Source organism: Callithrix jacchus, chromosome 13 (genome assembly GCF_049354715.1).
Source record: "Callithrix jacchus isolate 240 chromosome 13, calJac240_pri, whole genome shotgun sequence".
NCBI classification, from domain to species: domain Eukaryota; kingdom Metazoa; phylum Chordata; class Mammalia; order Primates; family Cebidae; genus Callithrix; species Callithrix jacchus.
This window is the reverse complement of record NC_133514.1, coordinates 49,420,293-49,433,227: the sequence shown is the minus strand read 5'-3', so window position 1 is coordinate 49,433,227 and position 12,935 is coordinate 49,420,293. Positions and strand designations below refer to the sequence as shown.

The 12,935-nt window shown below is 39.9% G+C and overlaps 1 protein-coding gene across 50 annotated transcripts in view; it reads left to right on the top strand.

The window, feature by feature from the left end:
* Positions 1-12,935, top strand: part of CEP192 (centrosomal protein 192) — a 146,011-nt gene that overhangs the window by 53,252 nt on the left and 79,824 nt on the right. For 32 of the 50 annotated variants that reach the window (XM_054243939.2, XM_078347699.1, XM_078347701.1 and 29 more), the window contains 4 exons: positions 2,712-2,776; positions 3,758-3,967; positions 7,208-7,334; positions 8,859-8,989. In XM_054243939.2, coding sequence (XP_054099914.2) covers positions 2,712-2,776; positions 3,758-3,967; positions 7,208-7,334; positions 8,859-8,989 — 533 coding nt within the window. The remainder of the gene's footprint in view (positions 1-2,711; positions 2,777-3,757; positions 3,968-7,207; positions 7,335-8,858; positions 8,990-12,935) is intronic. The other 18 variants (XM_078347700.1, XM_078347697.1, XM_078347687.1 and 15 more) reach the window with 3 other exon arrangements.

The following is a 12,935-nucleotide window of genomic DNA, read 5'->3' as shown; positions in this document are numbered from 1 at the left end:
TGACTAGCATGGGTGGGGAAGAAAAGGAGATGGGGAGATGGAAAGCTGTTAAAAAGGTTGGTGTACAGGAAGAGTGGATGGGTGCTAGGAAGGATGAACTAGATCCAGGGAAATAGGGGTGGAGGTAGCATTAGTGAAATGGGAGCCTTTTTACTGGAAAGAAGAAAAGAACTTTAAAAATTTAATAGAAGGATGTATTCAGAAGAGGAAGGTTGGAAAAAAGAGTGCCATCTTGTTACATCCAAGTCATTTTAAATGAAAATTTGCCTACTTACAAACTTTATTCAGAACAGTTCCTAAGAGAGCCTGCCTCCTCCTCTTCCCCATACCTGGCTTCTTCCTCGCTGATAGCTCAGCTCCGTGTGTCCAAGTTGCTGCATTGCTACTACTTATGGCCTAAGAGTTTGACAGTGGGGAAACACAAATGGGGTACTTCCATGTATAACCTCAGAAGCATTCAGTATAAGAGGATTATTGTTTTAGGTATGCCAAAGAATAGGCATAGGTTCTCATAAAAAATGAAGTTCTGTTTCTTATTGGCTGTGATTGATTTCTGATGAGTAGACAAGATAACATAATATTAGTACAGATGTTTCTTTGAAGAGTCCTTTATAGTTCAGAGTAAAAGCACTTAGGGATATAAGACGATTTTGAGCTGTCTGGTCAGTTGTTTAAAAACCAGGTGATATTTAACTTCTTGAAGTAAGTTAAGTTTCTTTTGGGTTACCCTCTGTATTAGTTCATTTTCATGCTGCTGATAAAAGACATACCTGAAACTGGGAACAAAAAGAGGTTTAATTGGACTTAAAGTTCCATGTGGCTGGGGAAGCCTCAGAATCATGGCAGGAGGCAAAAGCCATTTCTTACATGTTGGTGGCAAGAGAAAAAATGAGGAAGAAGCAAAAGTGAAAACTCTTGATAAACCCATCAGATCTTGTGAGACTTACTATCTTGAGAATAACATGGGAAAGACTGACCCACATGTTTCAGTTACCTCCTCCTGGGTCCCTCCCACAACACGTGGGAATTCTGGGAGATAAAACTCAAGTCGAGATTTGAGTGGGGACACAGCCAAAACATATCACCCTCTTTTGGGCCAAGTTTCCTACTTCCCTTCTCTTGGCTATCAGATTTGGTTGGTTGGTCCTTTCATCCTTTAGGGCAGTGGTTTTTAACAGCTTGAGTCAAAGATCCCACAGTGACTCTTCATAGAAACATACAGAGTATATGATTTTGCATATAATTTTGGGGGCTTCATAGTTCTCCTGATCCTCATTCTTAAGTTCTGTGCTGTAGGTTAAGAATGTGTGTGTGGTTTTTTTTTTTTTTTTTTCAGGCTGAGCATTTTGGCTTAATGCCTGTAATGTCAGCCCTTTGGGAAGCCAAGGTGGGTGAATTGCTTGAGCCCAGGAATTCGAGACCAACCTGGGCAACATGGCAAAACCCCCATCTCTACCAAAAAAAAAAAAATACAAAAATTAGTTGGGGTTGGTGGCACATGCCTATAGCCCTAGCTATTGGGGAGGCTGAGCCAGAGGATTGCTTGAGTCCAGGAGGTAGAGGTTACTGTGAGCCAAGATTGTGCCACTGCACCCTAGCCTGTGCAATAGAGCAAGACATTGTCTCAAATAAGAGTCTCAAATAAGAGTTCTTCACACGGTGAAGAACTAGCATTGTTTCCGACAGGTAGGGAGCGTTAGTGGTCTTTGGTGCTCTGCTTTTCCTGAACAGATATATTCTGTGTCTCTTTTGTCTCTCAGGTTATGAATGTGGGACACTGTCTAGGATTACAAAGGAGCAATGTGGATCTGATTGGTCCTTGATGGATACAATCAGGGATAGTGGGGAGCCTCCCTCATGTTTGGGCCTTGAGTGGACTGTCCCCTCTGGGTAGCCCTTCAGTTTTCTCCTTTCTGTTCCAACCTTGCAGTTTCAGACAGAGAAGCCCAGAGTGCCATAGCCAGGCAGTCTGGCATGTGGCTGGCAGACCTTTCTCATTTCACCAACGTATTTAAAGTTCGTTGGCAATTCTGATGCCTCAAGCAGGGTCTTGGGCCTCTTAGAATCCACCCCACTCCCAGTTGTGTTTCCTTGCCCTGGCCCTCTTTGCCCATTTGCCCCATGCCTCTGCGGGCATTTTAGTTGTGGCCTTTGGCCTGGGGTTGAGAGTGTGCTTAGACTGGCGTTCCTTTTCCCAGGGGGAGCCAAGGTGCTCTGCAGGAGCCTCGAGGGCAGACATGAGGGGACTCCCAGTCCTTGTTTGTTCAGACTGGGGTTTCCTGGGATGGGGGGCAAATGGGTCATGGGACACTTTTGCAGCCCTCTTCATGACAGGCTTATAGAGGGCTTATCAGTCTGATGATTCCTGATGAAATTCCAGCAGCATTCATGGCAAGTGCCTCAATTCAAGAGTGCCAAGCTCTCCACAGCTAAAATTAATTTTAGAAAGAAACAGATTCCATTGTAAAGCCCCTGAGTAAATTGGGGTAAGTCAGTGATAAAGTCAGCTACAGCAAGGTGTTCTTTAGCAAAAGTTTGACAACCACAGACTTAAGCATTTAATACAGATGCCTCAGTCATGAGTGCAAGCTTTTACATATTTGTTACAGCTTTATTTCTTTAGTATTTTATTTTACTAACTTGTGTATGTGTGCTAGTGTTTGTTTAGGCATTATTGTTAATGTATTTATATAAATGTATTCTTTTTTAAGCTGAAGCATATGATTTGATTGCACAAGATGAAGAAGAATTTAATAAAGAGCATCAATTTATGCAGGTTTGTAATTATTTGCTTTATCCAAAATTTAAAATTTTTCCTGCATTAATGTAAATTCAGGCAAAATGTTCTTTCTTTCTGAATATATATACAGTTAGTATATAATTATTTTATATTTTTCTCATGAAAATATGAGACAACTAGACATTTTCTAGACAGCTAGACAACTTCTGTTTTTTCCCTCATACTCTAAATTATTAATTGAAGATCATTGACATACTGAAATATATCTTTAATTCACTGAAAATTGCTTTAATGCCCTTAATGGATATTTCCGTAGTTTATTTTTATTGTTCTTTTTTGAGACAGGGGCTTGCTCTGTCACTCAGGCTGGAGTGCAGTGATTATTTTTTGTAGAGATGGAGTCTTGCTATGTTGCCTAGACTGGTCTCGAACTCCTGGGCTCAAGCAATCCTTCTGTCTTGGCCTCCAAAAGTGCTGAGATTCGGTGTGAGCCACTGTACTGGGTTATATTTCTATAGTTTTAAAAATGTTTTAAAGTGAGGCAATCCTGTTTGTTTTTTGTGAAGATTCTTATTTATGACAATCTAATTTCAATCTTATTTTGAAGATTCAAAATTTATGACTGGTTTGATGAAGCAACATATTCTTCTTGTAAAATAATAATAATAAGCAACATTCTTATTATTTTTCAGATGGGGTTTTGCCATGTTGCTCAGGCTGGGCTTGAACTCCTGAGCTCACATGATTCTCCCATCTTGTCCTCCTAGGTAGCTGAGATTGCAGGAAAGCACTGTCGTGAGCAACTCGTGATCGTGCGTATTATAATTCAGGTGTTCAAAAATACTAATTTTCCTTCTCTGGACTTCATTATGCTTCAGAGTCCAATTTTTTTTTGGTCTAGTGTTAAAAAAATTTTTTTTAAATTTTCTTGGTAAGATTTTTAAAATTATTGTATATTAGAACAACAGAAAGGTGACTTTCTGGGGGAAAGAAATGAAACAATAACTTTCTTCCTAGGAAGAAAACATAGATGCTCATAACACTTCGGTTGCACTGGGTGATACGTCCTGGGGAGCTACAATTAATTACAGTCTGTTGAGGAAATCACATAGCACATCAGATTTGGATAAAGATGATGCCAGTTATTTACGTCTATCTTTAGGAGAGTTCTTTGCTCAAAGATCTGAAGCTCTTGGTTGCCTTGGTGGTGGTAACAATGTAAAAAGAGTAAGTATGGAATCTGTTGGAAGTGCTCACAGTCACCAGATTTTAGATTTTGAGTATTACGATGGCATAGTAACTTTAAAATGGAGACAGAATAAGGGTGGGACAGAAGAGTAAAAAACTTAGATTTTATTGTCAGACCCTTATTCCAGTCCTAGGTCTGTCTTTTAGCTAGTTTCAGAACATTGAGCAATTTAAATCCTCTGTGCCTTAATTTCCCTTTTCTTTTTTTTTTTTGAGCTGGAGTCTCAAATTGTTGCCTGAGCTGGAGTGCAGTGGCACGATCTTTGCTCACTGCAACCTCTGTGTCCCAGGTTCAAGTGATTCTCTTTGCCTCAGCCTCTCAAGTAGCTGGGATTACAGGCACTCACCACCAGGCCTGGCTAATTTTTTTGGTATTTTTAGTAGAGATGGGGTTTCACAATGTTGACTAGGGGGTCTTGAACTCCTGACCTCGCGATCCTCCAGCCTCGGCCTCCCAAATTCTGGGATTACAGGCGTGAGCCACCACGCTTGGCCTAATTTCCTATTTCTTAATAGCACACTGTTTTATAGGGCTTTGTAACATTTAAATGTGATGGTCCATGTAAAACATTTAGCACTAAGCCAACATGTAGTAAGTATTTAATAGTTGTTCATTGCTTCTGTTATTGTTGGTTACTGTGAAGAATTCTAAAAATGATTTTTAAAAACTATTATCTAAAGAGATGTTTTGAAATATGGAAGTGTTTTCATTTAATTAAATGTAGTGCATGTACAAATAAAAAGACAAGTTGTTCGGGTAGTGTTAAGTGCTGTAAAGCATGAGTGAGTAGAAGGAGCTACTTTAGCTGTGCTGGTCAGGTTGACATTTGGGGGAGGACATTGAGTTGGCATCTCAGTGATGAAAAGGGGGCAGCATGCCAGGCACAGTGGCTCATGCCTATAATCTCAGCACTTTGGGAGGCTGAGGTGGGCAGATCACCTGAAGTCAGGAGTTTGAGACCAGCCTGGCCAACATGGTAAAACCCTGTCTCTACCAAAAATAGACAAAATTAGCCAGGTGTAGTGGCGCGTACCTGTACTCCCAGCTACTTGGGAGGCTGAGGTAGGAGAATCGTTTGAACCTGGGAGGCAGAGGGTTGCAGTTAGGTGAGATCACTCTACTTCACTCCAGCCTGGGCAACAGAGTGAGACTCCATCTCAAAAAAAAAAAAGGAGGCAGCAGAGGGAGACATTAAAAAAAAGATTGTGTTTCTTTTGTAAGAAGAAATAAGACTTCTCCCTCCATCAGTGACCTGGCCTTTGTCTGTGTGCAGATCTGGAGATAGGAACCAGGGTTTCCTGTTGGAGGAATGGAAATCAGGCATGAGGCGCAGGGTGGGCGTGTATGAAGGGAGAATGGCAGATGATTCTGAGGACCAGATCATGAGGGCTTCCAGTAGAGGGAGGTTTTATCTCATATGAGCAAGGGAGGAAGTGCTTAGAGGCACAGAGCAACTTTGTTGTGGTGCTGGCCCATCTCCAGGTACAGCAGGCTGCTGCCATATGTCAGGTGCCCAGGTAGAGAAAGTCAGCAAAAGACAGAAGGTGGAAAGAAGCAGGTAGAGGCTTAGGAAATGGGAGAGACGTGATGAAGGATGACCTAGTAGAAGCAGAGAAAAGGGCAAGAATTCAAGATTTATTCTCTAGAGTCAAGGAATTTGTTGATAAATTCCACAAAGGAAATTAGGGTTATTTGAGGGAGTTTTTATCACAACTGGATTTCATTAAGAATATGATTGTGAAATAATAGTTGTAGTGTAGAAGTTACAGTTGATTCATAGAACTTTTAAGTTGAACTGTGGTCTTGTTCAGTGCAGTAAATTGAAAAATGAAAATATTTTAGAAAGGTGGATTTTTCTGCTTAGATTGATTGTGACTTTGAGATTATGACAGAAGTTGAAGATTAACTGAATTCCTCAATGGAATTATAATAAGGAAAGATAAGATGGACAAAGCACTGGAAAAATTGATCTATTATTTGGATTTTTTGTTTTGGTATAAGTTATGAAGTTTTGTTTGCATTCAAGTTACTGAATCAAGGGGAGAAATAAGTGAAGACCAGTAAAAAAATTGAGTGCATTTAATGAGTTCACATTTCAGCTCTGTCATGTGACTCCTATATAAGAATGACAAGTGGAAATTGCCCATCCTTTAGCAAGCTCCTTAAATGCAAACCTTCCAGAAACTTATACGCAAGTTGGTAGAAGGGTCCCTAATTTTAATACAGATTTTTCACAGATGTGTTTATTCCATAAAATAAAGTACCTTTATATTGTGATTTCCAGGAAGCAGGAGTTTTTATCTTTTTTTTATTTTTATTTTTTATATATTTTTTGAGATGGAGTTTCTCTCTTGTTACCCAGGCTGGAGTGCAATGGCACGATCTCGGCTCACCGCAGCCTCCGCCTCCTGGGTTCAAGCAATTCTCCTGCCTGAGCCTCCCGAGTAGCTTGGACTACAGGCGCGTGCCACCATGCCCAGCTGATTTTTGTATTTTTAGTAGAGACAGGGTTTCACCATGTTGACCAGGATGGTCTCGATCTCTTGACCTCGTGATCCACCCGCCTCGGCCTCCCAAAGTGCTGGGATTATAGGCGTGAGCCACCGCGCCCGGCCTGTTTTTTCTAATTAATATGTCACTGATGATTAAACAGTGTCTAACACATAATAGATGTTCAATAATAATTATCGAAGGGATAAAGTATTTCTGTGTTGGTTTTTTTGAGACAGAGTCTGCTCTGTTGCCTAGGCTAGAATGCAGTGGCATGATCTTGACTCATCTTATCCTCTGGTGCCTCAGCCTCCTGAGTAGCTAGGACTACAGGTGTTCACCACCACCCCTGGCCAATTTTTATGTTTTTAATAGAGATAGAGTTTTGCCAGGTTGGCCAGGCTGGTCTTGAACTTGTGGCCTCTCAAAGTGCTAGTATTACAGGTGTGAGCCACTGCGCTCGGCCTCATTTCTGTGTTTTAATTTGAATTTCTTAGTAAGGGCAATTTATTTGACAATATGAGTTCAACGATTAAAAGGTAGCTAGTATTAAGGAAATGAGAGGTCCTATTTGGACCTTTGAAAGTCATCTCTAGTAATTGAGGTTAAGTGGGAAGAACAGTTCTTTGATGTTATTTAGCTGTGTTACTAGTATTAGATAAAATAGTCTAGAATTTCTCAAAGCAGTTGAAAATCAAAGAAATAATTTACATTTAATTATTTTGTAGCCATCATTTGGCTATTTTATTAGATCACCAGAGAAGAGAGAACCTGTTGCCTTAATAAGAAAGTCTGATGTATCGAGAAGTAATTCAGAAAAAGAAATTGCTCATCTTAACCATGATATGTATTCAGGTAATGGATTAAATAAAGGGGCTTTTCAGAATCTTTTTTTTCTTTCTTAAAAGTGTAACTTAGGTGTTGTGTGATCATGTTCTTTATGAGTGAAAATGTGTATGACACTTAGTATTTTTTCAGTGTTGGTTATAGATTTGATTTATTTGTAACTCTGCATATTCTTTTCAGTCTAAAGTGGAAACAAGTCAGTCAAAATCTACCTAAGTTTGCAAAAACCACAGTAAATGAAATAATTTCAAATGGGCTAGTTAATGTTGGCTGTTGAATTATTGAGTTAATTAATCATAGGTATATTTATTATTTAGGTAGACTTTTAAAGATCTTTTGAGATTTAAACTATGATAGTCTAAATATCAGTTTTTATGATAAATATCTATAATATTTTAAATCAAATGTGCTTGCTCAACTTAGAGTTATCAAGCAGCTGCTTTTTGTTAGTACAATGCCTTTTGCTACATATCATGTAAAGTTGTATAAGATATGCTCCATTCCTTAAGGAGCCTGTATTCCAGTAGGGGAGTTGGAACAAAGGGTCCGTGTATAGAAAGTCAGCTCATTTTCCATTTCTCTAAAGATGCACTCACTTACTTCTTTAAAGCTTCTGTCTTTTATTTTTTCTTTTCTTTCTTTACTTTTCTTTCTCTCTCTCCCTTTCTCCTCCCTCCCTCCCCTTCTCCCTCCCTCCCCTTCTCCCTCCCTCCCTCCCTCCCTCCCTCCCTCCCTCCCTCCCTCCCTCCCTCCCTCCTTCCTTCCTTCCTTCCTTCCTTCCTTCCTTCCTTCCTTCCTTCCTTCCTTCCCTCCCTCCCTCCCTCCCTCCTTCCCTCCTTCCCTTGCTTCCCTTCCTTCCCTTCCTTCCCTTCTTTCCCTTCCTTCCCTTCCTTTCCTTCTTGTCTTTGCTTCTTTTCCTTCCTTTCATTCTTGAGGGTCTCACTCTGTTGCCCAGGCTGGAGTGCAGTGGTGTGATCTTGGCTCACTGCAACCTCCACCTCCCAGGTTCAAGCAATTCTCCCACCTCAGCCTTTCGAGTAGTTGGATCACAGGTGTGCACCACCACAGCCAGCTAATTTTTTTTTTGTATTTTTGGTAGAGCTGGGGTTGTAGCATGTTGGCCAGGCTGGTCTCAAACTCCTGACCTTCAGTGATCCCTACCTCAGCCTCCCATAGTGCTGGGATCACAGGCGTGAGCCATTGCACCCAACCAAGAAGTATTAACTTTGGAATTCAACTTATTGTATGTTTGTGAAATGGTTAAATGAGTTTATACGTGTATTTGCAAGGGAGAGATTAAAATCCACAACCCTCCTTTAAAGTTGGGACCTTGTAACGTTGAGCCAAATTAATTATGTAGTTGTTCTCTGTCTGAGTGACTATGCATTTAAACCGTTTTAGTGAAGGCAACTGACATTTGGGGTACAAAGATACCTTCCTTGGTGATTAATCATTTTGCCTGGTCCTTATTCCACAGATTGTGTTTGCCAAATAGTGAATACTTATAAATTAAATGTTATATATTTCCTGCAGTAGATTTAAATGAACAGTCCGAGGCACGGCTAAGTGAAGGATCAATTACACTTCAGGTTGAAGCTGTGGAGAGTACTTCACAAGTGGATGAGAAGGATGTGACATTAACAGCTGATAAAGGCGAGACAGAGGTAGCTTAAGCCTTTCAAAAGGAAATCTAAGATTATCTTGTTGTAGTTGTTATATAGGATTAAGACGAGATCACCTGTGAAAAATATATGCAGTTTAACATGTTTTCTTTCCTGGCTTCAAATTTCTTGCAAGTGTCCTTTATATATTTCTTTAAGTTTTTATCACTATATAACATATACACAAAAGAGATTATAAAACAGATTTGTAGTCATTGAACGAATTATCACAACTCATACACTTGTGTACACCTCAGATCAAGAAAGAGAACATTGCCAACAACCTAGAAACAAGTTTTTTTGCCACCTCCAGTGACCTTTTAACCCTGTATTAATTTCATCCGATTTTGAACTTCACATAAAAGAAACCATGTAGCATGTATTCCTTTTCTTTGGCATTTTTCATCTCAGCATACCATGGTCAGATGAGTATAATAGAAACTTATTTTTATTACTGTATTGTATTCTGTTCTATGAATATTCTGTTGCTTTTATATCCGTTTGTATTGTTGATGAACATTTGGGATATTTCCACTGCTGGACAATTATAAAACAATGCTCCATGAACAGCCTAGTACCTGGGACGTGTGCACACATTCATGTGAGGTATATATGTATGTTGTGGAGTTTGCACACCTTCAGTGGTTTTCACAGTTCTCCAGAGTGGTTGTACTGTGTAGATTTGTTCAAGATGGTGTGCTGCCTGTCACTGCACTTCCTCGCCAGCACCTGGTATCACTCGTTATTCTCGTGGGTGCTCAGTGGGGACTTCTTGTCTTCATGTGTGTTTCCCTGATTACTAATGAAGCTGGTTCTTGCTCATGTTTGCTGGTCATTTGGAGGCTTATTTTGTGAAGTGCCTGTTGAAGTCTGTTGCTCTAATGGATAGTTTGTTTTATTTGATTTATAGGTGTTCTTTACGTTGGATAGGAGCCTTTTGTCAGTTGCATCCCATGCATTGTTTTCTTTTATCTCCTGTGTTTTGATACGTCATATTTTCATTATCATTCAGTTCAATATATTGTCTAATTTCATTGGTACATGAGCTTTTTTTTTTGAGACGGAGTTTTGCTCTTTTTAGCCAGGCTGAAGTGCAATGGCGCGATCTCGGCTCACCGCAGTCTCCGCCTCCTGGGTTCAGTCAATTCTCCTGCCTCAGCCTCCTGAGTAGCTGGAATTACAGGCATGCACCACCATGCCCAGCTAATTTTTTGTATTTTTTTTAGTAGAGACGGGGTTTCACCATGTTGACCAGGATGGTCTCGATTTGTTGACCTTGTGATCCACCTGCTTGGGCCTCCCAGAGTGCTGGGATTACAGGCTTGAGCCACTGCACCCGGCCCGTGAGCTTTTTAAAAAAGTGTATTGCTTAGTTTCCAAATATGTAGGAGATTTACTAATTTTTGAAATAACTGATTTTAGGCCAAATGTACTATAGTCAGAGAATTTTTAGTTTTAAGCCTTTGAAATTTTTTTGAATACAATATATAGCTCAGCATTTATTCAGGTTTTGAAAGTATTTTCTGTACACTTGTAGGGAATGTCTGTTATGTGACTTAATGTCTGTTTCACTTAGGTGAGATTAATTTAAATTGGGATGTTCAAGCTACCTGCATTCTTAAAATTATTGTGTTATTCTTTTTTTTTTTTTTTAACATCTCAGTTGTTTATTTTTATTTATTTTTAATTGCATTTTAGGTTTTGGGGTACATGTGAAGATCATGCAAGATTGTTGGATAGGTACACACATGGCAGTGTGATTTGCTGCCTTCCTCCCCATCACCTATATCTGGCATTTCTCCCCATGCTATCTCTCCCCAACTCCCCACCCCCTGCTGTCCCTCCCCTTTTTCCCCCCGACAAACCCCAGTGTGTGATGCTCTTCTCCCTGTGTCCATGTGTTCTCACTGTTCAACACCCACCTATGAGTGAGAACATGTGGTGTTTGATTTTCTGTTCTTATATCAGTTTGCTGAGAATGATGGTTTCCAGGTTCATCCATGTCCCTACAAAGGACACGAACTCATCGTTTTTTATGGCTGCATAGTATTCCATGGTGTATATGTGCCACATTTTCCCTGTCCAGTCTATCATCAGTGGGCATTTGGGTTGCTTCTAGGTCTTTGCTATTGTAAACAGTGCTGCAGTGAACATTTGTGTGCATGTGTCCTTGCAGTAGAATGATTTATAATCCTTTGGATATATTCCCAGTAATGAGATTGCTGGGTCAAATGGAATTTCTATTTCTGGGTCCTTGAGGAATCGCCACACTGTCTTCCACAGTGGTTGAACTAATTTACACTCCCACCAACAGTGTAAAAGTGTTCCTATTTCTTCACATCCTCTCCAGCATCTGTTGTCTCCAACTTTTTTAATGATCACCGTTCTAACTGGTGGGAGATGGCATCTGAATGTAGTTTTGATTTGCTTTTCTCTGATGACCAGTGATGATGAGCATTTTTTCATATGTTTGTTGGCCTCATGTATGTCTTATTTTGTAAAGTGTCTGTTCATATCCTTCATCCACTTTAGAATGGGCTTGTTTGTTTTTTTCTTGTAAATCTGTTTTAGTTCTTTGTAGATTCTGGATATAAGCCCTTTGTCAGATGGGTAGATGGCAAAAATTTTTTCCCATTCTGTTGGTTGCCGATTCACTCTAATGACTTTTTTTTTCTGTGCAGAAGCCGTGGAGTTTGATTAGGTCCCATTTGTCTCTTTTGGCTTTTGTTGCCAATGCTTTTGGTGTTTTAGTCATGAAGTCCTTGCCTAAACCTATGTCCTGAATGGTTTTGCCTAGGTTTTCTTCTATGGTTTTTATGGTGTTAGGTCTTATGTTTAAGTGTTTAATCCATCTGGAGTTAATTTTAGTGTAAGGCGTCAGGAAGGGGTCCAGTTTCTGCTTTCTGCACATGGCTAGCCAGTTTTCCCAACACCATTTATTAAACAGGGACTCCTTTCCCCATTGCTTGTTTTTGTCAGGTTTGTCAAAGATCGGATGGTTGTAGATGTGTGGTGTTGCCTCCGAGACCTCTATTCTGTTCCATTGGTCTATATCTCTGTTTTGGTACCAGTACCATGCCATTTTGATTACTGTAGCCTGTAGTTTGAAGTCCGGTAGTGTGATGCCTCCTTCTTTGTCTTTTTTGCTTAGAATTGACTTGGCTATGTGGGCTCTCTTTTGGTTTCATATGCAGTTTAAGGTGGCTTCATCCAGTTCTATGAAGAAGGTCATTGGTAGCTTGATGGGGTTAGCATTGAATCTGTAAATTACTTTGGGCAGTATGGCCATTTTCATGATACTGATTCTTCCTAACCATGAACAGGGAATGTTTCTCCGTCTGTTTGTGTCCTCTTATTTCGTTGAGCAGTGGTTTGTAGTTCTCCTTGAAGAGGTCCTTTACATCCTTTGTTAGTTATATTCCCAGGTATTTTATTCTCTTCATAGCTAATGTGAATGGCAGTTCGTTCTTGATGTGGCTCTCTTTAAGTCTGTTATTGGTGTATAGGAATGCTTGTGATTTTTGCACATTTATTTTGTATCCTGAGACTTTGCTGAAGTTGCTTATCAGTTTCAGGAGATTTTGGGCTGAGATGATGGGGTCTTCTAGATGTAGAAAAATGTCGTCTGCAAATAGAGACAATTTGATTTTCTCCTTTCCTAATTGAACACCCTATATTTCTTTTTCTTGCCTGATTGCTCTGGCTAGAACTTCCAATACTGTATTGAATAGGAGTGGTGAGAGAGGGCATTCTTCCTTAGTGCCAGATTTCAAAGGGAATGCTTCCAGTTTTTGCCCATTCAGTGTGATATTGGCTGTTGGTTTGCCGTAAATAGCTTTTATTATTTTGAGATATGCTCCATCAATACCTAGTTTATTGAGGGGTTTCAGCATAAAGGGCTGTTGAATTTTGTCAGAGGCCTTCTCTGCATCAGTTGAGAAAATCATAT